The sequence below is a fragment of the Heptranchias perlo genome, unplaced genomic scaffold, assembly GCF_035084215.1.
Source record: "Heptranchias perlo isolate sHepPer1 unplaced genomic scaffold, sHepPer1.hap1 HAP1_SCAFFOLD_582, whole genome shotgun sequence".
In the NCBI taxonomy this organism is placed as follows: Eukaryota; Metazoa; Chordata; class Chondrichthyes; order Hexanchiformes; family Hexanchidae; genus Heptranchias; species Heptranchias perlo.
The window spans coordinates 37,850-63,635 of record NW_027139604.1 but is presented as its reverse complement, the minus strand read 5'-3'; the positions used below and the strand labels follow the sequence as shown (position 1 = coordinate 63,635).

General features: G+C 40.6%; 1 protein-coding gene across 2 annotated transcripts in view; it reads left to right on the top strand.

Moving 5' to 3' along the window:
* Nucleotides 1-23,706, top strand: part of LOC137316293 (transformer-2 protein homolog beta-like) — a 28,097-nt gene extending 4,391 nt beyond the window's left edge. Inside the window, exons 2-8 of one of the 2 annotated variants that reach the window (XM_067980363.1) lie at nt 6,536-6,693; nt 10,525-10,690; nt 13,590-13,778; nt 13,997-14,112; nt 14,870-14,944; nt 18,914-18,984; nt 22,723-23,706. In XM_067980363.1, coding sequence (XP_067836464.1) covers nt 6,536-6,693; nt 10,525-10,690; nt 13,590-13,778; nt 13,997-14,112; nt 14,870-14,944; nt 18,914-18,984; nt 22,723-22,733 — 786 coding nt within the window. In that variant the 3' untranslated portion in view covers nt 22,734-23,706. Of the gene's footprint in view, nt 1-6,535; nt 6,694-10,524; nt 10,691-13,589; nt 13,779-13,996; nt 14,113-14,869; nt 14,945-18,910; nt 18,985-22,722 lie in introns of both variants that reach the window. The other variant, XM_067980362.1, reaches the window with a different exon arrangement.
* The last annotated feature ends 2,080 nt before the right edge of the window (nt 23,707-25,786 follow it).

Here is a 25,786-nt window from a genome sequence, read left to right as displayed (position 1 = left end):
TGTTAACCCTTTCATGGTGAGTGAAATGTGTGTTTAAAAGTTACCAGTATCTGCTATATTTTATAACATGAGGACAGGGACAGGAGAGAAATGTGTTGCCTGAGGTGGAGGTGGGTGGGTACAACAGGTTTGAGACTTTTATCTGGAATAGATATATGTAGATCTGCCTCAAAGGATACCTTAGAATAATGTAGCAAGAGTACAGATAACTCTAGGATGAAAGCACGGGTATCAATTCCACTTAAAATTCCTTTCCTTATTGGGATCATTGGTCAGACAAACAAACTTGGCATTTTACAGCCACCAGCTGAGAACAACATCCTGTAATATGGCATTTAGAGACCTGAGCACAGTGGAAATGTACATTGCGGGGTACAGTGCAGTTATGCTGGAGGCAAAGAAAAGTGCTCCTTGAACGCATTGCACTTATGTTTAAATTCCTCAATATTACAGAAGTCACCCCAGTTTCTCAGACATTGGCTGTCTAAAAGGAGGGTAGAAGAAAATTTCACTGTTCTTCCTTTAGTGGAGATAGATGTCATTGTTTGACAGAATTGCATGCTGCCGTGCGTGTCTTCAGTAGAACCAACATCCTATGCATATTTATGGATGATTAGAAAATGTCTCATCATAGTGTAATTCTTATACTGTATATGTACACGTTGGAGTGCAAGATCAGGCCCACTTGGTATAGATGTTGATAATTGGAGGGTAGTACATCTGTGTACCAACAGTACAGCAATCTTTCGTGTTTCTAAATATTTGGCTTTGAGATGTCATTGCATGGTTTTGATACAAAATACATTAAGTATACGAACAATGACGGACAGGAAAAGACCCTCTGGTTCATCCAGCCTATCCCACACAATTGTGGTACCTTGTATATCACAATATATACACCCCACACCCCACCCAAAACCCAGTGATCTCCTGGGAGAGGCGAAAAACCAGATTAAAAACCCAGGCCAATTTGGGGGAAATCTGGGAAATTCCTCTCCGACCCCATTGGCAATGGAAACGACTTCAAGAGATCCCACTGCTCTGATAATTCTACACATTACCTTTTGTAAGAGGTGATCTCCGCCCCAGCCAGAAACAGGTCCAGCTCTCGCTTGAAGGAATTCAGCGAATCGGCGTCCATCGTACGAGCCAGCAGCTTGTTCCAGAGGCCCACTATTGTCTGGGAAAAGAACCACCTCCTTACATCTAACCTAGATCTGGCCTCATACAACTTAAAACTGTGACCCCTGGTCCTACCTAACCTAAAGAACCTGTCTACTGGAACACAGTCTATTCCTTTCATCATCTTATAATCCTCAATCAGATCACCCCTAAGTCTGTGCTTCTCTAAAGTGTAGAGACCCAGCTCTTTTAGCCTATCTAGATAACTAAGATGCTTTAAGGTGGGAATTAGTCTAGTGGCCCTCCTCTGCACCCTTTCTAAAGCCTCAATATCACCCACCATGTGAGGAGACCTAAGCTGGACACGGTATTCCAACTGAGGCCTGACCAAGATCTTGGACAAGGACAAAATAGTCTGTATTTTAAATTGAGCAGGAAAGAAAAGTTCAAATTTTGTAGATATAACATTACTATTTATTAGTTGCGATTAACAGATCACTTAAATTAGATTCTTTCTCTCTACCCCTGGTCTAGCATGTGTCATTCAATGGGTTAGCACGTTGTTCTTTAATCTCTGGCACTTGGGTTTGAATGCAGGCTAGGTTGGTGGGATGTTCTTGTTTGCTCTGATTCTATGCTAAAAATGATTGTGCAGTTTCACAACAATAAATCCATTCAGTTGGAAATATGCAGTAATTTGAAATGCCCTTTGAGATGTCACATGATGGCTGACATGGGGAAGTGATATTGGCAGGCTGGGGATTTATTCCACCTCTTCTCCCTTCCCCAGAACAAAAAGACTAGCTCAGTTGGCATTCTTGATGAAGGTTTAGGGCAGATGTTGCCTCGGGTTAATGTCTCATCCAAAGGCTCAAGCCTTGAATCCACAGAGCCTTCTGTCTGAGGTGAGGGCATTGCTGCCGAGGTGGCCTGACACCCTTAATCTGGGAGGATTCTACACAAAAAGTAGTTCTGTTCCAGTAAAGTCAATAGAATGATGCCCTAATGGAACTGGGTGTTCACAAATCGGGGGTTTTAGCCAAATCTTGGCTCCCTTGCTGCCTTCAGCCAGCAGTTCTTAAAATATAAAAAGTATGTAACACTTCGGATTATATAATAATTCAGTGGACTATGTATGTTTCTACTTTTAAGGAAATTACTAGCAAAATCTGTTCTCTACACTACAGTTTAAGCTGGAGAGGGAGTGTAGTATGCTTATAAACTAGGGTTGCAACGGCCGTGCAGTAGTGTTCGGGAACAGAAGTTCCTGCAGGACACAACGATGTGATGCAGCGTGTTACTCAAACAGTGCAATTAAAGGTTTGGGCTACTTTAATCATAAGAACTTTGCAAACATATTTTCCTGGTAACTTTAAACTGGTGCAAAATCACCTTTATAAACAAAGAAGTCACTAGTTTATTTTTGTTAGAACTAGTGATTTGGGGCAATTCAAGTGGAAGGGCAAAATAAATTCCAGAAAGTTTCACAACTGCAAAATGCTTAGAAATCTGCAGTCTGTAACCCCATTGTTAGTGTCAGCTGTGGCCAAATTGCATTGACATTAAACTTCATACAAATATTTCTCCTCTGATTTTGCAGTTTGTGAAAGCCATTTTGAAATTGGTCAGCATCACAATTTTGTGAAAGTTGGCTTGTCTTCAGTTTCTAAGGGGAGAGACTCCAAAAGTTACAATATTTGTTAATGCTCTCCCAATCAATTCAGTCCATTCACACTTGAGTTCATTTGAGGTTAGCACAACAACAGCCAATGTTAAGAGCAAACCTGACACCAAAATAATTTGGTAGGGCAAGTGAAGAGCCAGCTAGCTTACCATGCCCACCCAGTAGAGAGTATATAGTCAGCTTATTGCACAGTTCTTGGCACTAAACTAATCTGAAAGAGCTTGGCGCTTGGGAGTTTCATGTTTGCAAACAATTTCTTAAAGTAAACCAACTAGCTTCATGATACTCTACAGATCCCTTCATATTTACAACAGTGTGCATTTTTAAATGGTATGTTTGTACAGAAGCTTCTAGAGATGCGTACTGTTTAATACTTAACGAGGTGTTGCTCAGAGCTGCTGCCATATTGCATAGTTTGCTGCTATAGGTAGTAGGTTAGACTATTGGAATGCCTTTATCTGACCCTACTCCTGTGACCCATAAATGTTAACTTTCCAGAGGGTCATCAATGCCTTTTGCAAAATGCGCACATCAGTAATTTGGCTGGCAGTAAGCATACTAGATAGACTGGCATAGCAAAGCAGTGCACTTGTTTTCTTGATATGATCTAAACAAATATTGAAACGGACTTGATGTTTTTTAAACTAATTGGAGTGTTTTATTTTCTCTTGCCTCTTCTGAAACTGCTCCTATATTCTAATTGTATAAATTGAATAAATAGCTGAAGTGGTTCAAATTATGCTGCACTACTGTAGTTGTTGGCCAATCCCACCACAGCAGTAGGGTCAGCAAATAGTCACAAAACTGGCAACACTTTGCAGTCTGTGCTCTGGCTAATATTGGTACACCATTAAACCAGGAAACAGTGTTACATGGCCAAGTTGTACTGCGTGCCACACATCAGTCAAACAATGGTACAGATTCCTGTTCCTGGATCAAAACTCAGCAAATTGTGAAAGCTCCTTTTAAATTTTAAAAAGTCTGCTGTTGGATTCGTTTAATTGGCCACTTTTTCTGTCTGACTATTGAGCGTTGACCAATCAACTTTTTATTCAGAAGCTTTGCCTGCCATGTCAAGAAACATTGGTGAGATTTTGAATACCCTTTCTCCTACCACTAATACAGTGTACTAAAACAATTAACTCACCTGCTAAAAGGTGTTAACTAGCGTATGGTTTTATAAGCTAGCTTATGCCTAGTGTGTTATCAACTCTAACTGTTTTCTTGAAAGAAGCTTTTGCATTTGATGAGTATTGTGAACAAACAGAAATCTGTGCTTAAGTAAATCAGTAGGGTTTACTACGTAACTGGTTTGAAGCCGGATGCTTTTGGCTCATGGATTATGTGGCCCACTGTGTGCGTGTTCATTTTTTGGTAAACGATAAATCTCTGTTCCTTGTATTTCAGTCAATTTAACAGAAGTTTGCTACAATGGTCCTTGCTGGTTCAACCAGTCAGACAAGTGAACTACGTGTAACAGTAGGGATGAGTGAAAATATGGACCTGAAATCCATAATCTGAATTTGGCCTGCTTTTCTAGCTGGTCCCAAGGTTATAGTCACCCTTTTCTCCTAAAACAGTGGAATTCAGGTTGGTCCATTGTCTGTGCTGACTTTCATTCCCACTCCCCTCCCCTCCTCCGGAAACATCTTATTATGAAATTGGATCTGATCGACTCCCATGGACTTGGATTGGTTCGGATCAAGTACTTGAATAAAGGGCTGTTCACCCATCCCCAGTATCTACTGTTTAGTTGCCCCAGTATGAGGAAGTCACCTTTTTAGCAGTAGTATAGTTATGCAGTCGATTTAATCATTAACCTCTTCGGCACTCTGTCGAGCAGCTCACTATACAGCATTGTTATGGCTGAAGTGAAGTTAATGTTTCAAGTTAATTGTCTAACTTTTTAAAAAAAAAAATTTGTGGAACTATTTTCTTGTGTTTTTCATTCACAGAATACTACACAGATATGAAATCTTGACTGTACAAGAAAGAAAATAGGGCAAAACCTAAACAGGTTGATGGTGTCTGGAGATGTGCTAAATTTGTACTTGGTTTATGATGGTGAAAGGGTTGCATCAATTTACAGTGTGGGCACCACTATCAGGGCTCGGCACTAACATTTGACTGCATGATGCACGTATTTCTAGGCTGTTTGTTCAGTGACAAATTAATTCCAAGGTGAATGATGAGAGAGTGGTACAGGCTTTTCTGTTGGTGCCATGAAGATCTGGTGCGATGAATAATCTGTCCAGCTGAAATGAGTTACACTTTCTTCAGTTTAACTTTTGGCTAACAGGTTTTTAACATTTCAGCGTTGTGTACGTCTCCAGGTAAGAAATAAATGGGTTAGGAGATGGTGAGTATCAGTCCAATGATGTCCTACCTGATATGTTTACACTGACCATTTTGGTGACTTAAGAACTGGAACTTAGTGCCAGCATTAGGAGCAATTGACCCCAAATTGGAAGGTTGAGACAGAATCTGAGTTGCCTGTCAAAAATCATTTGATATAATTCTGCTTGAATTGCACCTCATACTTGCTGACCAGAGTGACATTGAGAACTGGTGTGGGGAAGCCCATTCCCAGCTAGTTCCACTGGAAGAGGATGATTGGTGGGTGAGTGGCAAACCAAACCATCAAAATAGCTGAGATGATACCATTCTAAAGTTTAGTCCTTGCCAATTATTTGTTATTAAAGTAAAGAATGAGAGTTTTGGGTCACTTGGTTTGTAACTGAGTACCCAAATGTTAGTGTCGACCCTTGTGTTGCCTAGTTAAGAATCCTTCCCATGGCTATTATTAGCGATCACTGCCTGGCATAGTTTATATTTCCTATAACTACAGTTGTTGCAGATGAGAATCTTTGATGAAAAATTTCACTGGTTGTAACTGGTTAATCTCAGCACAGGTTTTCTCTGCAATTACATGCCTCATCCTGTTCTTTTTTTGTTAAGGTTAATGTTCATGAAGAAAAGAAATGTGGAAGAAGTCAATTGACAAGTTTTGTGTAATAATTGAAGCTCAGGAATAAGTGAAGCTGAATTGGGGAAAAAAAAAAGAATGCATGCTATAAAAAAAAGACACGAAGTCCCACAAATAGAATGTGTGCAGTGTGTGAAGTGGGAAGATGAACCGAGTGAGAATTTGAAACTGAAGAATGAAGAAAAGAAATAGAATGAAGTTAAGATCAGAAGTATCTGGAATCAGAAAGCACTACGCTAAGTAATTTCTAGTCTGTTTACGTGTACGTGCGGGGCTTGCGGTAGTCTCACGAAACCTTGAGTGAGACTTCACTCAAGGTACTTTTTATTTTTGAGTGAAATTTGGTTTAAAAAGTAAGTGAGCATGAAGACAAGTTTAGCTTCCTGAATTCTTTCACATGCCAGAACTTTTAATTTTGGATTGAATTGTAATTTTTTAATAAATTCACTCAAATCGTTTAGCTAACGTAAGCCCTTACCTGTATATTGTACTAAAAAAAGAAAAATGCATGCACTGTACAAACCAAGGTAGAAGAATACACTCTAGGGCTGTTAGTGCATTCTAGGAAAGTATTTAATGCCTGGGCAATCCTAATTGAAACTGCACGGGCTAAACAGTGGGATACAAGTTAGGTTGCCTGTTTATTCCATTTCAGATACTTTTAAGACTTTAATCAGATTATACTTTTAATAGAGCTGTCTTTTAGACTTTTAAAAATTTAATAAATTTATCTTTGCACGTAGGATTCGCGTTCCCCTTCTAAATCACCAAGTGGAAGTCTACATGGATCTGGCAAGTCTGCCAGCCAGTCTCCAGCAAATTCTGCTGAGCGCTCCCATTCCAAGGATGGGTCAAGGCACTCCAGGTCCAAGTCCAGATCTCGCTCGAGATCCAAATCCAGGTGAGTGGGCTGTTTCACTTTGCAACTTCAGATCATGAGTAGATTTTTTTTTGTGATTAAAGGCATAGTGGTCCAGCATCTGACTGTGTCTTGTGCTTTGGTACAACACCTGTTACTACAGTTCACATAGAAACTCCACACACAGTAGAGCTTGGAGGAAACTGCTATTGCAACACCTCAGTTAGTTGCTTCATATGGGAAGGCTGTTCAGCACTGTCCTTAAACTGAAATTTTCCTTCATTGCGAATGGTTTAGTGTTTGTAATCAATTTCAACTTGAATGGAAAATATAGAAATCTGTCTTTATTTTTTATGTATGCAAATTACTGCAGGGACATTTGATGGCCAAATGACATGGAGCTGCTCAGTAGCTTTGGTCATGAATTACTTTTTGACGTTCTTTCTTTAAGTGTAGTAACTATTATGTAGGCGATTGCAGCTGCCAATTTGCGCAAAGCAATGTTCCATAAGCAGCAATGAGATAAATGACCTGTTATTCTGTTTTCGTGGTGATGGGATAAATTTTAGCTAGGCTATTGGGAGAACTCTCCTGCTTCTTTAACGTCTACCCGAACAGGCAGATGAGGCCTCAGTTTAATGTCCCACCTGAAAGACAGCACTCCCAACAATATACCTGTGTTACACTGAAGTGTCAGCCTGGAAGCCATGACCTGAGGCAGAGAAGTACCATTTGAGCCGAGCTCAAGCTAAAGTCATTGCGTATCAGGCTGAACCAGGAAGTTGAATTTGCAGCCTGGTCTCTGCTGTATATTCAATCTGGATCTTTCTCCCTGGCTGATCCTTGTCAATTCCTAGCTTGCCTAATAGATGGAACAATGAGGCGGAACAAGACCCACACTGTTTGTGGAGCTGCGGGGCTATAGCGTTCCACCTGCGGTAAATGTTCTAAGAGGAAGTATAAATGGAGTGCACAAGCCAAAAGGAGAAACACAACTGGTACAGAACGCATGAGGCACCTGAAGGTGATGTATGGCAGATTCAGGAATGGATTTTGTAAAGGGACCGCCCCAAAGTCCAGACGTGCAATAGCTTCCTCCAGCACTGCATAAACTGTCGGTGTACCTACACAACAAATAAAGCTTTAGTTTGGAAAGTTGTTTTAAAAATAGACAATGTTTATAATTGAACCAAAATGTTACTGTGCTGATTCTTGAAACAATACATTAATTCTCTTTAATGCAGCTTCAGTGGATTAAAGTTTTAAAATGACTAGCATTTGCCCCTCAAAAAATAATGAGAAAAAAATGTTCCACACTAGACGTGTGTGGTACAATGGAGAAATGTGATTTGCTGAGTCGTGGCAACGAGGCAGAAAGAGAATTGGTATAATAAAAGTGAATCTATAAAACCTTTCAAAGTCCCCTGATTGTTGTGCCAAACTTAAAAGGAGGAGATTATAATGAGATGTAGGTGACCAACCCAACTACAGATGTGCAGGAACAACTGGCACCAAATTTATTCTTTCCAATATCCAAGCCACCAAGAACAAAAATATGTAAGAATGGGAGACATGATGGAGAAGCAAAGTGTCATTCAGAATCTCCCTTGTGCAGGCCAGAGACCCCTTAACAAAACTATAGTAATTTGCCTGCCACTTTGAAACAATATGGGAGAAAGAAGGCCCAGCCCCTGAGGATTAAAACAGCATATAGCTTGTGTCATCTCCCACCAAGTTGGCCATCATATTAAAGGTCATCTTCCTGTTGCTGTGTATTGAGGATGCATGTTCTTGCTATATATAAGAATAAACTGATAACTGACTTATGCATGTGTTCAGGGAGGCAGACCTTCTCTGGTAGTCCCAAAGCATAATGATGGACAATCAGTTCCAGTATAATACCAATTGGAGCCGTAACATCCTTAAAAATAGCTCAGTATTTGATGGAGGAAACCTGCAGGCTATAGAGCTGATCATGACATGTTAACGTGGAGGTAGCAGAACTGAAATTAGGCAGGTATAAAGTAGAACTTGGGCAAGATCTCAAGCTGACTCCTGGTTATTGCAGATAGGGACCAAATCTATTGCATATTTCCTTCCACTCCCCTACAGCAAGATCAACACTAAGCTAGTTGGATAGAGATGGAACTCACTGAGCACAAATATGAGGACCAATTTGATCCTAGCCATTTCAGTGGATTCGAAGTTGTCCAGCACCATCAATATCATGAAGTGCTTGAATATTACCAGGCTGTGCCCGAAATAAACTATCAAAAAAATCTTGTGACTTTCAATGTAAAAATGGCACTGAAGGATTGAACTGCAGCATTTTGAAAGGTGTCCAACGGCATTTTTCTCTACTCAGGAACCATGCATGTGTCCCTTCAGCAGTCGGGAGAGATGAGCTTTCTGCTGAGTGAGGGAGCAATTCAGGTGGTTGTGAAACCTGCTGCAGATGTCCCTCTCGTGCCTCATTAACCAGCAATTCGCATGAGGCTGTTATTGGTGATAGTAAAGAACTAGTGCTATTTTATGGAGTGGTGATTGGGACAGGGTTCAGAGTATTCCTGCTGCATTGACACCTAGGTTGAGTTGTAGGGATGTGAATCCAGTCCATTAAAAGCCTTGGCCTGGGCAATTTAGTAGAAACTAAGCAATTGGGAATTGACACTTGGTTTCCAACTTGCATGGGGTAACTAGCCAAATAAGCACGTGGCAACTAACCAAATCAAGGTAATTGTCTGAATCTGTGGTTTGCTGCTTCATTTCATTGTCGATAGTCTACCAGTCTATCACAGTTCTTTCTCCCTCCCATTGCTTTGCCTGCGGTTGGTAACTTGGTGGAGTGAGGAAAGCTACTTTGTCTCATTATTCTGCATTGCTGTTCCACAGCGATGACTGAAAGATGGTTTACTTCTGGATGAAAACTAATATTGTAAATAAAAATGTGTTGATCAAGTTTATTGTACAGTGCCATGATTATTGATATTTCAATACTTGTAGAGTTGAAATAAGTGGATTTAAAAAAAAATGAAAGTCAAACTTTCACCCAATGTTTGACACAGGTCTTGGCATCCCAAATTAAGTTTAGCAATACCGTGTGGAGAAATACTGGACAAAAATGCTGTTCCATGTATAAGACAACACACTGGTCATTATATCTCAGAGGAGCTGCAAAAATATTTTTAAACATTCATATATCTTCAGTTAAAAGCCTACCAGAAGTATTAAATAAACTGGCCAGTAGGGGAGCATGATTAACTTGAGAGATGATCATAATTTAAGTTGCAAATTATCTGCTCAGTCCTGCTTGTGGAAATTAACCATGTATTGGGGATGACTGGTCCTTTATATCAAAGTATATCCAGTATTTAGTTCCCATTTTAGTGGAGTGCTTTCTTTTCATAGTATGTTTCCATTGCCTATTGAAAAATAGAAACATATTTGCTATTTTTTTTAAAAAAGTTCACCGTGGGTCTCCCAACCTCTATAGCCGCTCTTGTTGACTGGGATAAGCTGCCTTTTGTCCTGGAGCAGCGATTCATTTTACGTTGGACTGGATTGGGAGCCAACTTGGAGCTGCCTGATCCCAGGAAAGCGTGCTACTGACTTGATGAAGTGAAGTGAATTGAGTTGATCTGGTTCACACTCAATCAATAATGTCATAGAAAGTGGCTTTGGAAAACAGACCTGAAAAGGCACATTTGAAGACTTCAAAGAAAGCAAATATTTTTTCTACATAAACATTGAGGGAATACTTTAAAGAGTGTAATCTTGCTCATCTCTTTCCCCCCCATCCCAACTCTCCTGCCCTTTTCAGAATAACTGTTATTTGCATCTTGCAGTAAAACTAACAGTGCACCGATTCTGCAGGTCTGAATCCCGGAGGAGTTCTCGCAGGCGTTACTCAAGGTCTCGGTCCCGGTCTCGTTCTCGCCGCAGGAGATCCAGGAGCAGGTCCTACAGTCCAGATTATAGGCGCCGCCGCAGTCATAGCCGATCTCCCATGTCAAATCGCAGGCGTCACATTGGCAATCGGGTATGAGTCAAATCTACATCATTTATTTGGAATCCTGTTTTCCCTTTGGAGTTTTAGTAACATTTTTAAATTGAGGTTCATGTTGGCTTTAGTGAAAGGAACGAATTATTCATGTAAATTGTGAAATAACTATTGTTTAGCCATGTTAATCAGTGGTGCATTAACTAATGGAAAATATAACATGATTGTAATATGTGATGTTGAGATCACTGACTATAGACAAGTAAATGCACTGTCAAAGGGTTACCTGCCATACATTGAGCTGAGGAAGAATGCAAACAAAACGTAGACAATGCTCATGCTCTAACAGCATGGTCACTTGGAGAAAACACTAGTTGGTATCACCCCCACTAAAGGCAGGCTTGATATTTACACATTAAAGAAGTTATTCCAATTTGAGATGGCAGTTCTTTTTAAGGAAACTATGTTTGCTGTGCTCATGTTTCTCATTTAATGGGGGAAAACTCTTCATACACAGCAGCTATGAGCTGGGTTTAGTAATTGAATCTATGGCCACAAAAGGAAGAAGCATGCTTCATCCATCTATCAGAACAAACCTGCTGTATATCCTAGTAAATGTTTTTATAAGAGCGCAGATCAAACTGTTAAATGAGAAATGCTTGTGAAAACGGAAAATTTGGCAGCCAGTGGAGTTGATTTTTGAAGCTTTTGCTTCCACTGTACCTGGAGTCTGTTCCATTTAGTGGCCACTCTGAAGAACTTCCTGGTATCTGTCCTAAATTGATATTTGAGCCTGCTGTCCCTTGTCTGCCTCTAACAAATTAATTTAAAGTATTTGTCTGGACTTAACTTTTCCATACCGTTTACTATCTTATATTTCTGTAATATGACCTCAGTCACTGCCATCAAGAGCCTGGGTTTTTCCAGTCCTTTCCAATTTCTTATCCATTGCCAAGATTTACCCTAAACGTTCTCAGATTTGAGTTTAACTAATAGCCTTTTGTCAAATGACTTTTGTAAGTCTAGGAATAACACATCGTGGGGCTTACCGCAATCCACTTGGGATGTCACTTCCTCAAGGGAGTTAAGGGTGTTGGTTGAGTAGGATCTTCCCCTTCTGAATCATGTTCACTGTGGTTTACTAGGTTTTACTCTGAGGTTTTGCTCTTATTATATTGAAGTAAGGCTAATGGGATGGACAATTAAATCTAAAATGTCCAGAAGTAACACATGCACATATGAAGTTAGATTGTAGGAGTGAAAATTAAGATCAAGGAGAGGAAGAAAGATCAAGGAAATGATTCAAATGTGAGAGACATATTAGCAGAAGGGATAAAAATGGGGAGCGAAGCAAAGTGATGAGAACAGCAGCAAATAAAAGGAAAATGTGGAATCTGGAGAACCGAGCGAGTAAAGGGGACACAAAGGTGGTCATGACTCAACTGTGTTTGGGCGGAGGGGTGGGGTGGGGAGAGAAAGAGAGCAAAATATTGATCAACGTTCTTTATATTATCAACAGACAGCTTGGTTCAGTTGGTAGCACTCTTGCCTCTGAGTCAGAAGGTTGTGGGTTTAAGCCTCACCTGAACACACACAATCTCGGCTGACACTCCAGTGCAGCACCAAAAGTTAAACTGAGGCCCTGTCTGCTTGTTAAGGTGGATTATCAAAGACCCCATACACTATTTGAAGACGAGTAGGCAGTTTGCTGGTGTCTATGGCAACATTCCTCCCTCTGGCAATGCCACCAGAAACAGGCTATCTGGTTATTCATTCATTTGCTGATTGTGGGATCTTGCTGTGTAAATTAGCTGCTGCATTGCCGACATAAGAACAGTAATCTATTGGTTGTAAAGCTCTTTGGGATGTCCTGAGAATGTGAAAAATACCATATAGATACAATAATTGTTGATCTGCTTTTTGACCTGGTTGTAAACCATGGGTCTAGTTGTAATATTTTGTATTAAAAAAAATGTTCGCACTTTTATCGTTGCTCATTCTGCACACAGGTCCAAAGTTTTTGTTTTAAATAACATTGCAAGCCAGAGTAGATTTCCAAATAAAAGGAAATGTATTTTAGATCATTAAATCATGCATTGACTTCCTCTGCCCACTCCCCCCAAATTGATAGGAAAGTGCTACAGCTGCAACACATGTATTGCAGGGATGTTTTGGGGCAACTGTGAAGGGAAACCAGCATTGCTAATTATTTTGCTTGAGCTGCATTCTCAGGAACTTCGGATACTCCGGAGTAATTATCTTGTGGAAGGAACCATCTTTAAGACTAGTTTTATTGCATTGAAAATTAGCATTTCCTATTTTTTGGAACATATTCCCTGAAGCTGGTGATGGCATTGGTGTTAGCATTTTCATTCCTCCACTGCTGTAACTTGGTAAACACCAACTTCAGCTATGGTTTGTGTCATTCCTACATTACAACAGTGTCTACACTTCTGAAGTACTTCATTGGTTGTAAAGCACTTTTGGGTGTCCTCAGGTTGTGACAGGCACTATATAAATGCAAGTCTTCAATTCTTTCTTTCATTTATGCCACCTGAGAGCAACCCTTGTTCAGCAGTGGAGGGGGTGGGGATGAAATCCCTGTGCTGCAAACATTTCCATTTAAGCCCTAGGTAGGTTTAAGAGCTACCCATGGGGTCCAGCGTACCCAGGTTTGATACTGCACTGGATTTACAGTCCATATGGTATGAACCCTAAGCAGAGTGAGACTCTCTCCTTCAGAGCCCTGGCTCTAGTTCTAACGCTATTTAATGTTGATACGAAGGAGAAAACATTCAGCATTGATAAAATTGCAGTATAAATGCACCTGTAGGTTCATAATTTCAACAAAATGAGTACTGGAAAGTAATGCGCAAGTGATATTTTCGCCTCTTGAGAGTGCTTTGCTTTACTAATTGTGTGTGCGTTCTGTGCGCAGGCTAACCCTGACCCCAACACTTGTCTGGGAGTTTTTGGACTAAGTCTGTATACCACCGAGCGAGATCTTCGAGAGGTCTTTTCGCGGTACGGCCCTCTTGCAGGCGTCAATGTCGTCTACGATCAACAGTCAAATCGCTCCAGAGGCTTTTCTTTTGTCTACTTTGAGAATGTTGACGATGCTAAAGAGGTAAGAGTGTAATGGTTGGAAATTTCAGTAGAATCACTGGATTATTGGGTTGCATCTAAAATCGATGTGCGAGTGCAGTGACTTTCAAGTACAATTAAGTTCTGGTTCCATCACATAGCTAGCACTAAAGCTTTAATTTTCAATACATATGTTTAACATTAGATAGGTTTGGTATTATTGGGATTCATTGTTACTGTTTTAAAAATCCCTTTTGGCAGGCTAAAGAACGTGCCAATGGAATGGAATTAGATGGGCGTAGGATTCGTGTTGATTTCTCTATTACTAAAAGAGCTCACACACCTACCCCTGGAATCTACATGGGAAGACCAACCTAGTAAGTTGATTTGATTCAACACTCTTGCCAGAAGAGACAGGATTAGTAATTGCAGGGTGGCTGCTCCCAGTGGAAATAATTCTGGTCATGACAAAGCAATTCTATACATGTAAATAGTTATTAACCATATCTGTAATGTGTTCTGGAAGATCATATTGCCGATATTAAAAGAAGTGACTTCTTAAAAGTATGTGGAGGCCAGAGAATGAATGTCTGATAGGATTGCTTTTGTGAGGATTGGGGGCGGGTGGAGCTGGGATAATAAGTAACAGGCATCCGGGGTGAAAATTGCAGGGTGGGGGAATAACGGTCAAAATGGAGGGGGAGGGGTTGAGGTGCTGGATTGCTCGTGCATAGAGCCAGCGTGGACTCGATGGGCCGAATGGCCTCCTTCCGTGCTGTATCCTTTCTATGATTCTAAGAGAGGGGGTAATTTAACTTAGTTATACATGGAGTGTGGTTTTAGTCTTCCTCCTTCCAAATGGGCACCCATCTCACTACTATTTTGAGCCACTAACTGCACAGTGCACAAGAGTGCCTGAGTTAATGCACTTTTAGGTGTTCTGAGTCAGGAATTGCATCATCTCTCCATTGGCATGACCAAGACTGAGCTTGTTATGTGGAGATTCACATTACAAACCTGTGTTCTACCACCCTGTGGCACTCTTCTATTGTACTAAGGCATGCTGTGGTTTGGGTTGATGAAGTGAGTGAGAGGAGTCTGTTTAACCATTGTTGTTTTTACTTCACATTGCAGTAGTTCACGCCGCAGAGACAGCTATGACAGATATGACAGATACGATGATCGGGACTATTACAGCAGGTCCTACAGGTACGCGTGCAGATATGAAGCAACTTTTTTAAAACTATGGGAATATAACTTTTATTTCAAGTGGCAATGTTCAAATGTTGCCTGATTCAATCTACACCTCATTTTGCTTATAGTGTTTAGTTTTAGAAACTTGTTTTTTAAAAAAAAAACACAGGAACCTTGTACTGCATTGAAGTTGTAAGCCTGGTAATCTGTATAATGCATTAATTGTATCCTGTAGTGTTAAAATTGTTAATCTAAACAAAGTGAGAATGGGCATGCACACACTATTGCAATAAAGCGAATTGTGTGTACAGCTTTATTTTTCTGGGAGAGGTGATGAGCAGATAATCCTGACTAACATTTCCCTGTTTGAAAAGCAAAATACTGCGGATGCTGGAAATCTGAAATGAGAACAGAAAATGCTGGAGAAGCTCAGCAAGTTGGGCAGCATCTGTGGAGCAAGAAACAGAGTTAACATTAATGTTACAGGTCGAAGGTCTGACGAAAGGTCTTCGACCTGAAACGTTAACTCTGTTTCTTTCTCCACAGAAGCTGCCTGACTTGCTGAGCTTCTCCAGCATTTTCTGTTCTTATTTCCATGTTTGAGCTATGTTTTCCCACAGGTAAGTTTGGCAGTGAGGCTCTATGAACATTTGCCACTGTCTTCCCCTCCAGCAGGACCCCCAGTAGGATATACTAAATGACTGGGAGTTAGTTTCCAAGGCCAGGAATTATTTATCTGCTGATCAGCGCCTTAGCTGCTCAGGTTGATACCTGCCCCTTGATATGAGCAAGAACCCTGGGTGGCCGTTATACTTGCTGATGTAGACCCATGACTTTAGACTTTATCACAATCATGTATTTATCTACAATTTGATCTCTTACTTTTGAATAGGTTACTGGCATATCTGTTTTAACTGGTTTGTTCTAAAGTTCAGACTTGCATACACCCTCATATTGTGACTTAACATGTCTTCAGGCTAAGATCAGTTTATTTCAAAAGTGTGGGGTCAAAATGAAATTATCTTCTGTAGGGAACTTGAAGCAGTCATGTTTTTATGTTCCTTTCTTCAGAGCCACTTATCCCAAACTGCATGAATACTCGTACACCCTGTGCAAGGCATAGCCCATATAAGGTGGTTAGGTTTGGGTTGCTTTGGCTTAAAGAGGCTCACATGTAAGCTAACAACCATAAAGAATGTAAATCTAGTTGGCCTTTGGGAAGCAGGGCTGCCATATGTTTAAAATAGCTCAGTAGCAAACAAGAACACCATGGCAAAACAAGTGTTTGAAATCATTGTGATCTGTGGTAAGGACTGCAAGTTGCAATGCACACTTTGAGCAGCGACGATAACTAATGCTGTGTAAGCAAAGCTTGTCAATAGTTTCTCCCACTATCAACTTACAGCTTGGAGATAAGGAAATATCAAATGTCATATTGGATCTGGAGATACATGCGGGCTTTTTGTTTTGTTAACCGTGCCATACAAAATGTGAGCCCACCTCAAAATTAATACCCTCAAACTAACGCAACGCCGTAAAAAGTTGTATCCTTATTAGTTGTCGCAGATGCAGCTTCTTCCACAATGCATAACTTCAATAATTGTGTGGACTCCTGCACTTGTCACCAAACCAACTTGTTTCAGTTAGGCCACTTGCTGAGGCTCATATGTCTCAGCAGTTGACAGAAATCGTAGCAAAGTGTGGAACAATGCAAATACTGTTGGTCTTAATGTGAGCATGGTTTTTGACAGAATTGCAAGGCCCCATTTGCAACCCAAAAGGATTGAAAAAAGACTGATGGAAAGACCATCAACTTGTGACATATCAGGCAGACAAGTTAATTTGATAGCCAAGAATGACCACTTGCATTAATGTAGTACTTTTAACATACTAGATGTTCCAAGGTACTTCACAAAGAGAGTAGCAAGGGGAATGGGTGAGGGGTTGGGCAGGTGACTGGAGGCTAAGTTGAAAATGTGGGTTTTTGAGGAAGCTTTTAAAAGGAGGACCGAAAAGTAGAGAGGTGGAGAATGTTGGGGTGGGGAGGAGCAAGGCCATCGAATTTCTGGATGACTGGATAGTATACTGAGCTGGAATTAGTATGTCTTCTCTGAAAATAAATGCTGGACAGTTGGGACATCAAGGTCTAGATTCCTATCAACAGTATGAAAGCAGTGTTGTGGTGGCCCAGTATTCTTCCAACAATCTTGAGGATGAGCTTTTAATGACTATAGAGGAAATAAAATGATCCAATCCCATTCTCAAAGTAAATAAATCTCATTCTGCTTAGTGCAACATAATTGCATCAGCTCAAAGGTTGGATCTTTCAGGCATATCATTGCAAACGTATTGTAACAAAGTGGATCCCACACACTGTTAAAGCCTGGACTTGTTACTATGACCATTCTCAACGATAGAATGGTCAATATTCATGGTGTCCAAAGAGATCTTCACCTAGTTTGTCATGATTGATATTTTTGTTATACACTTGACTGCTCGCTAGAGTCCAACTTATCATCTTGCTGTGATTATTGAGTACAACTCCAACTGCTTATAGCGAGCGCATTGGTGCTAACGCAGTTTCCCCACTATGCGTGTTGGACGGTGTGTATGAATTTGGTTATGTGCAACATTTTTTTTCTGCTCCAAACTTAAATGTAACGAGGTTCACTTTTACTTGCAAACTCGCTGTTTCATATTTCAAGGCAAGCTTGAGTGCTTCAATAAATCCCTTTCCACTTAGAGAGGATTAAGTATACACAGTAATTACACCTTAATGAAATGCAAACTACTCACTGAACACCTGTTTCTGGAAGCAGTGACTTTGTAATTGACAATCATGGTAATGGAGAATGGTTTACGCGATTTGCCTGATTTAAACATGGGTTTAAGTGGTGGGGTCTGCAACAGCACCTGGTTATTGAAAACCATGTTATTTACAACTTTAAGCTTAATCTTTCTGCTATTTGATTAACCCCCTCCTCACAAAAAAGTTGCATTAAATTATTGTAGTGGAAGGCAGGTTTTCAGGCTGAAAGTTTATACCAGGTTTTAGCCATCTGTTCTAATAGATGCATGTACCATCTACTCTTGCTAACTTGAAAGTTGACTTTTGCCTAGGAAAGAAATGAATTATCTAGTAGGTCAAATAAAACAAAGCAAGAGGTGTTTTATTGCACTTGGTAGCACTATCAGAATACCTATTGCTGGGTGATCTTGAAAGAAACAAGATGCTTAGTCCACCCTGTTTTGTCAACTGCTCCAGGTAATTTTACCAGCACATGAATGTATTGCCAGACACTAGCACTAATTGTTTAAAACAAATAATTCATTTGTGCAGTGGTGCATTTTGTTAAACTAATTAAATGCTTATATTTTATAGTATTTAATCTATCTAGACTGCTTTTTGAATTATTTCTGCCTCTTTCCCAACTTCTATACGAGTGTTAACGGTTGCAGTGTTACATATAAGGCTAATAGCATTAAATACAACAAAGCTTTCACTTTATATTTCTGTAAATTAATTCCCTATAAATTGATAATGTTGCCTCTCAATATGCTGATTTTGATGGTGACTTTTCACCTCTAATTGTGTGTTGCCCCTGTGCTTTGATATACCATTGTTGGTGACTGCTTCCTACCTATACACTCTAGTCACTGTTCACAGCAGGAACAAGGAAACTAGGCTTCCTGTATGTTCTATAAATTGGATGGTGTGTAAATGTACTGTGATTATGTGGAATCCCTTGTTGCTTTTATGTTAGTGTGTAGTTACTGGCTTCAAACCCTCCTGGAATTCCATTGCTCACTGGCCACTCTTTCTGTACGCGATAAAATGGAAATTGCGACAAAGTTTGGTCCTGTTGCTGTGGACTAGAGAGTCCTGTTCCCAGCCAACCACCTTGTTCCGTTGCCACCTGTTGTGGGTGTGTCGCGCTTGCACTCCTTGGTATCCTGTGTAATGAGATTTCTTTGTTTCAGAAGACGTTCTCCCTCTCCCTATTATAGCAGGGGTGGCTATCGTTCTCGCTCCAGGTCACGTTCTTACTCTCCACGTAAGTACAGGGTGTTCACTGATCAATAAGTACTTGTTGTGAGTGGTTTTGATAACGTAGATAGGGAGAAACTGTTTCCACTGGCAGGAGGGTCACTAACCAGAGGACACAGATTGAAGGTCATTGGCAAAATGTCCAGGGCAAAATGAGAATTTCTTTTTTACACTGAGTTGTTATGATTTGGAATTCACTGCCTGAAAGGGCGGTGGAACCAGATTCAATAGTAACTTTCAAAAGGGAATTGGATAAATGGTTGAAAAGGAGAAATTTGCAGGGCTATGGGGAAAGAGTAAGGGAGTGGGACTAATTGGATAGCTCTTTCAAAGAGCCGACACACATCGGGTACGGTGCCATAGTGGTTATGTTACTGGACTAGTAATCCAGAGGCCTGGACTAATAATCCGGAGTCACCAGTGCAAATCCCGCCACGGCAGCTGGGGAATTCAAATTCAATAAATTAAATGGTTTAAAAAAAACTAGTATCGGTACTGGTGGCCATGATTGTCGTAAAAACCCATCTGGTTCACTAATGTCCTCTAGGGAAGGAAACCTGCCGTCCTTACCCGGTCTGGCCTATATGTGACTCCAGACCCACAACAATGTGGTTGATTCTTAATCGCCTTCTGAAATGGCCTAGCAAGCCACTCACTTGTTCAAGAAGGCGGCTCACCACCACCTTCTCAAGGGCAATTAGGGATGGGCAATAAATGCCGGCCCTACCAGCGACGCCCACATCCCATGAACGAATAAAAAAAAGATGCAGACATGTTCTCCTTCTGTGCTCTATGATTCTACTTGTGCAATAGAGATTTTTATAGTTTAAGTTACTCAACCAGCTTGCCAGTGCATGATCCTTACAGAAGACTTATGATGCTGTTGAATTGCCTGTAGTTTACTTTCGTTTAAGAAAAAAAATTACTTCTAGCCATTGTATGGCCATGTGATGACCCTCAGTCCTGGAAATCTATGGCTTGAAAGGCAGTTGCTAACATGTTTAATTGTCTAGGTAATGAACTTGCTTCAATTGAGAGAAGTATATCATGATAATATTAGATTGTGTTTTACATTTTCACTATTACTAAACCACATTTAAGTTAATGGTTACAGAAATATTGAGACTGCAATGTGGCCTTTAATCAGACAAGAAGCTACATCTACAAAAAAAATAATTCAAAAAGGGAATAGTGCCAGAGGACTGGCGGACAGCTAATGTTATTCCTATATTTTAAAAAAGGAGATAGAACAAGTCCAGGGAACTGTAGACCAGTTAGCATAACGTCAGTGGTAGGAAAGATAATGGAATCTTTATTCAAAGATGTAATAGAAAAACATCTAGAAACTGAAAATATAATAGAGAATAGTCAGCACGGATTTCAAAAGGGAAGTCATGCCCGACCAATCTTAATGAATTCTTTGAAGAAGTAACAAAGTGTAGACAAGGGCAATGTAGATGTAAATATTTGGATTTTCAAAAGGCATTCGATAAGGTACTGCACAGTAGACTCATGACTAAGGTCAGAGCATGTGGAGTCAGGGGACAAGTAGCAGAATGAATAGCAAGCTGGCTACAAAACAGAGTAGGGGGTTAAAGGTAGTTACTCAGACTGGCAAAAGGTGGGAGGTGGTGTTCCACAGGGATCGGTGCTGGGTCCACTGTTGTTCACCATTTACATAAACGATTTGGACTCGGGAATCGGAAATACAATTTCAAAATTTGCGGATGACACCAATATGGGGGGTACAGTTAATACCAAGGAGGACTGCGACAAAATACAGGAAGACATTAATAAACTTGCAGAATGAGCATGTAATTGAATTTCAATATAGTAGTGTGAGGTGATACATAATGAGGAGGCCACATACTCCTTGGGAAATACGAGTCTAAATGGGGTAGAGGAGCAAAGGGATCTAGAGGTACAGATACACAAATCACTAAAAGTAGCGACACAGGTTAATAAGGCTGTTTTTTTTTAAAAAAACAAACCGAGCACTTGGGTTCATTTCGAGGGATAGAATTGAAAAGCAGAAGTTATGCTAAACTTGTACAGAACCTTGGTTTGACCACATTTGGAATACTGTGAACAGTTCTGGTCTCCACACTATAAAAAGGATATAGAGGCACTGGGGAAGGTGAAAATGATTTACTAGAGTACTAGCAGAACTGAGAGATTGAATAGGCTGGGGCTCTTTTCTCTAGAAAAGAGAAGACTGAGGGGTGACCTGATCGAGGCTTTTAAGATTATGAAAGGGTTTGATAGGGTAGATGTAGAGAAGATGTTTCCACTTGCGGGGGAGACCGGAACTAGGGGCCGTAAATATAAGATAGTTACTGATAAATCCAATAGGGAATTCAGGAGAAACTTCTTGACCCAGAGAGTGGTTAGAATGTGGAACTCACTACCACAAGTAGTTGAAGCGAATAGCATAGATACATTTAAGGGGAAGCTAGTTAAACACACAGAGAAAGGAATAGAAAGATACGTTTTTTGGGTCAGATGAAGAGGGGAGGGAGGAGGCTCATGTGGAGCACAAACACCGGCATGGACCTGTTGGGCTGAATGGCCTGTTTCTGTGCTGTACATTCTTTGTATTCTGGGCTCTAATTTTTAAACTGTAAAGTTCCTTTTTGATCTTTTACTGGCTCATGTACCAAGTTAGTTGTTGCCACAAGACTCAACTTTTGCCGTTTGTGGTAGAAGTACTTACCATCCGTTTGCCACCTGTCCACGGTGAGCTGCTGAGATGAACTCAGTGGAGTGGAGGGTCCAGCCTGCATTCTTCTATCTGGCGTTCCTCCATTTGTGTACTTGTAATGGGAGAAAGAAATTAAATGGAGTGGGATTTGCTTAGTTGCCAATCCAAACTGTGCCACTCAAGGGATGCAGGAGGTTTTCAAATGGGAATGGGGAAGAGAAAAAGGATATTTTGCAGGAGCCTGGTCAGGGTGTTCCTTCGTGCTGCCTTGGACGCATGGGTGGTCTGGGAGCAGTCTGTGCTCCTGCCCTGAGCAGAAGAGGTACCAAGTATAACAGGTTTACTCTGATTCAAGGAATCGTTTTTGCTCAGGTAATATACCATGTTTATGGTCTAAATTACACCAAGATAAATCTTCCATACAATTTCATGCTGTCCCTGTCATACGTATACTGGAGCAAATTGTACACTGATGTGTCTTGCAGTTTTTTTTCATCAAAATGGAAACAGTAAATTTGCTACGGATTATGCTAATGGACTGAAAAATTCATCGACTGCAATTTAAAATCTCACTCAACTGCAGCAAAGTTATTAGAATTTCACTCAACTCCAATTAAGTGGACGTTGTTTACTTAAGAATGGAGATAGCAACATGTTGGTCATACAGGTCACACATGACAAGATGGTGTGGGTGGGACTCTGCTCTGGGCCACCTTTGGCCCGCAAGCCCTGGAAATCCAGCCCATGAAGCCCTGGCAGCTCAGTCCTGGTTTTGTTTATATTACTTGGTTTGTCTTGTTTGAATTTTGTGGGCCTGGAAGTTTGAAATAGGCTGTAAACGTTGCTGTCCTCAAGTCAGAACAGAAAAGGTTTGAGTGATAGCAGCTATGGAACTGGATTGGATTTAGACTTTACATGTGGCCTCAGAGGCTCCATGGTTTGCACCTTAAATGTGCTGAAGACAAAAACATTGGACACTCCTGCTGTACTGATCTGTGTGACAGAATTTGAAGGCTATGAATGATAACTTCTTATCTCTTTCAGGTCGCTACTGAAGACCCGATGTATCCAAATAGCAACCTAGAGGCCAGCCGACCTATTTGCTGAAGATTTCTTTTATATAAAACAAATTTTTTTAGTCATGTTTGTGTAAAGTTTTTTTTTCTTTCAAGAGGTGTTTAGTGAGAAGCTTAAAATGTTCTGGTTGTACTGCGTGGTTATCAGTAAAATGGCCATCATTACATCCTTGGGCTAGACCAACATGAGCTTTGTTTTCCCAATCTTGAGCAGCTTTTGAGTGTCGAGAGGAACGGAATGCAATGGTGAATGACCGTACCGCTGCTAATGTTTCATTTAACAAGACGTATATTCTTTGAAGTTTGGTGGCAGGAACTAATATTGGGTTTGTGTAGGACTCAACATGTGTGCAGAATCCAGACCTGCACTCATCGGTGTCCTTCATTCTCATTCAGTCCCATGAACTCAGTGAAGGGCTTTTTTCCTATAATGTAGAGTAAATTAGAAATCCTAATTTTTTTTAACTAGCAAAACAGTACTTTCACTAATTCCAAATTTGAAGTCTTTGGTAATTGAACAAATTCTTAAATGAAAACTGTTTGTAGTAAATGGTGTTGGAATTCTGAGTGGAAGAATTTTTTTTAAAGTCCACATCAAAAAGAAATCTTTCAATGCCAATCACAAAACCAATGGGGAAATGCAGCACTTGAGTCTGGCCTTAACTCTGTCAACTAATTGTAATTAGCTGAATTTGGTTAACTACTGATCTTTTTTTAGTTCCTTTAGATTAAGTTATTTAATCTTTCATGGGGCTATTTTTGTATCCCATCAATAATATTCATTCGTATCCATAAATCTTCTGGGTTCATGTTGTAAAGAGACTGTTCTGTTTAATGGGGATTTTTGTACCAGTGCAAAACCTGTGGCACTGAATAGAAGTGTGTGTGAAACGCTTTTAAATATCTGACGCAAAATGAATATTAAACTTCAGCAAGAACTGCTTTTTCTTTATGTTTCATGTTTCTCTTTCATTTGCTATATCAGTCTTCATTTTATTAGTTGGATTGGCCTTGCAAGGGTTTATTATTCTTTGTAACCTCGGATATTAAGCAGCACAGCAGTTGGAACAGTCGTATGATTAAATGCAAGAGAAGTTCATGTTGCCACTGTTTGGTGCATCTTCTCTGTTTAGATCGTGTTTTGTTCACTGCATGACTAGCTGATTTTATATTTTGTTTAGTAGGATACTAGGGGTGCGGGCTCCCAACGAGCAGAGCTTGTGCAACTGACGGCAACATCAGGGCAAACTTGCCCGATTGGCCAAGTCCACCTTGATGACTTGTTTTTCTTGCCACGTACCAACTGCTCTGAGACAATAGGTGGGTGACTGAGTGCTCTGATGGCTTGTCCTTCCTTCTGTTTCAGCACCTGCGGCCAGCAACTGAGTGCAATGCCAGATGGGTGCAAACCCACTCCATGCTATTCTATGGCCTGCTGCATTAGTACTTCTTACGTGCTGTACTGCTTTACACAGTGACCACTTATTCGAGTTTATTGGTATAGATGGGAACAGATGGCTGCATTGATCATAGAGGCAGCTATTTTTAAAAGGGAATCTGGAAGCAAATGATTTCTGTGGTTTTGATATTGTAAAATTATGTGATAACCGTTTCTACAGGGTCCATGTAAAATGTTGCCTGGATTTCTTTCCCCTTCCTGTAACTCTTGTGGTGTTTATAGGTGATCTTACTGTTTGTGCAGTCCAACCAGAAGGGCTCATCACAGAAGAGGAGCAATGGGATTACAGGGTTGGTTTTTGGTGTCCGTTTACTGCTTGTCATAGTAACAAGGACAGTACTTCAAACATTTGCATTAAAATATGTCAAAACAGTTATCAAACATGCATTTTTTTATTGGCGTCACTAAAGCACAAAAAAGTTACGCATTGGGTTTTTCCTTAACTGTGCTTATGGCTGGTCTGAACTTTTCCTCCCTATTCCCTCCTAAGCTGCCATCCCACGCACTTATCCTCCTCTCTGCAATCACTGCTCGTGGAATTGAGACTCCACATTTGATCCTGCTGGTTGCTGGTCCGAGAATACTTGGGAGAAGTGGCAGTGGGTATCGAGAAGAAACTGTCTTCCTTCAGTCCAGTGCATGCACGTTCAGCCAGCCATGGTTAATTCTGCATTTGACCTGCAGGCAAGGGACAGAGTTCCAGAGACTGCTGCCATGTTCCGTTGAGGGGGAGAAATCTGGTTTGAATGCTGACGTACAGCAATTCTTGGCTTACTGGGCAATGGCCAACTCCAGTGGTGCTGTAGTCACAGTCTTGTTTTTTTCCTGCTATCTAGCCGACTGGCCATCGTTTGAGACATTGTAAGATTTTACAGTCCATGAGCAAGAGGTGAAATTGCAGATTCCCTCAGTTGGTGAATGTAGGTTTTGAAAAAAAGCAAAGTTGCTGCTAGTGACACAAACATCTAATCTTGTGAAGAATTTCTAATGTACCAGTTTTTCCTTACTTGATGAATATTAGTAGTTGTAATCTGATGCACCTGAAAATTGCTAATCTCTGATTGTGGTACCAAAATTGCACTCGAATAGGCAGCTATTGATACCAGAAGTTCACAGGCAGAACTTGCAATATAGCAAGCTACCATTTAAAGAGAAAGAAAGAACGTGCCGTTCACATCCTCGGGGCAAGTTCTTCACAGCCAGTGAGGTACTTTTGAAGTGGTAGCTACTGTTGTAATGACATTCTTGTCTCTGGAAGTTTGGTGATCTGTTACTCAGTTCCATAGAATTTTGGTTCTGGATTGTACCTTCCTATTGCCTCACCCACAACAGAAAAAGTGACCGCGTTTTCACCCAATGTTTTCTTGCATTGCTACCTACTTTGACTGGAGTAAGTAAGGCCAGTTGATCCTATTGCCGGTGGGATAAAGCTGCTGACTTTTTTTGGACTGCCACAGATTGTTCCCCTACTGATTTGCAGGACACCTGTCCCTGTTGTCTTTCACTGTCGGATGTCACCATTCTTTGTCATGTTTTGAACTGTGAAGATTGTTCCAAACTCTGCTGAAGGGAA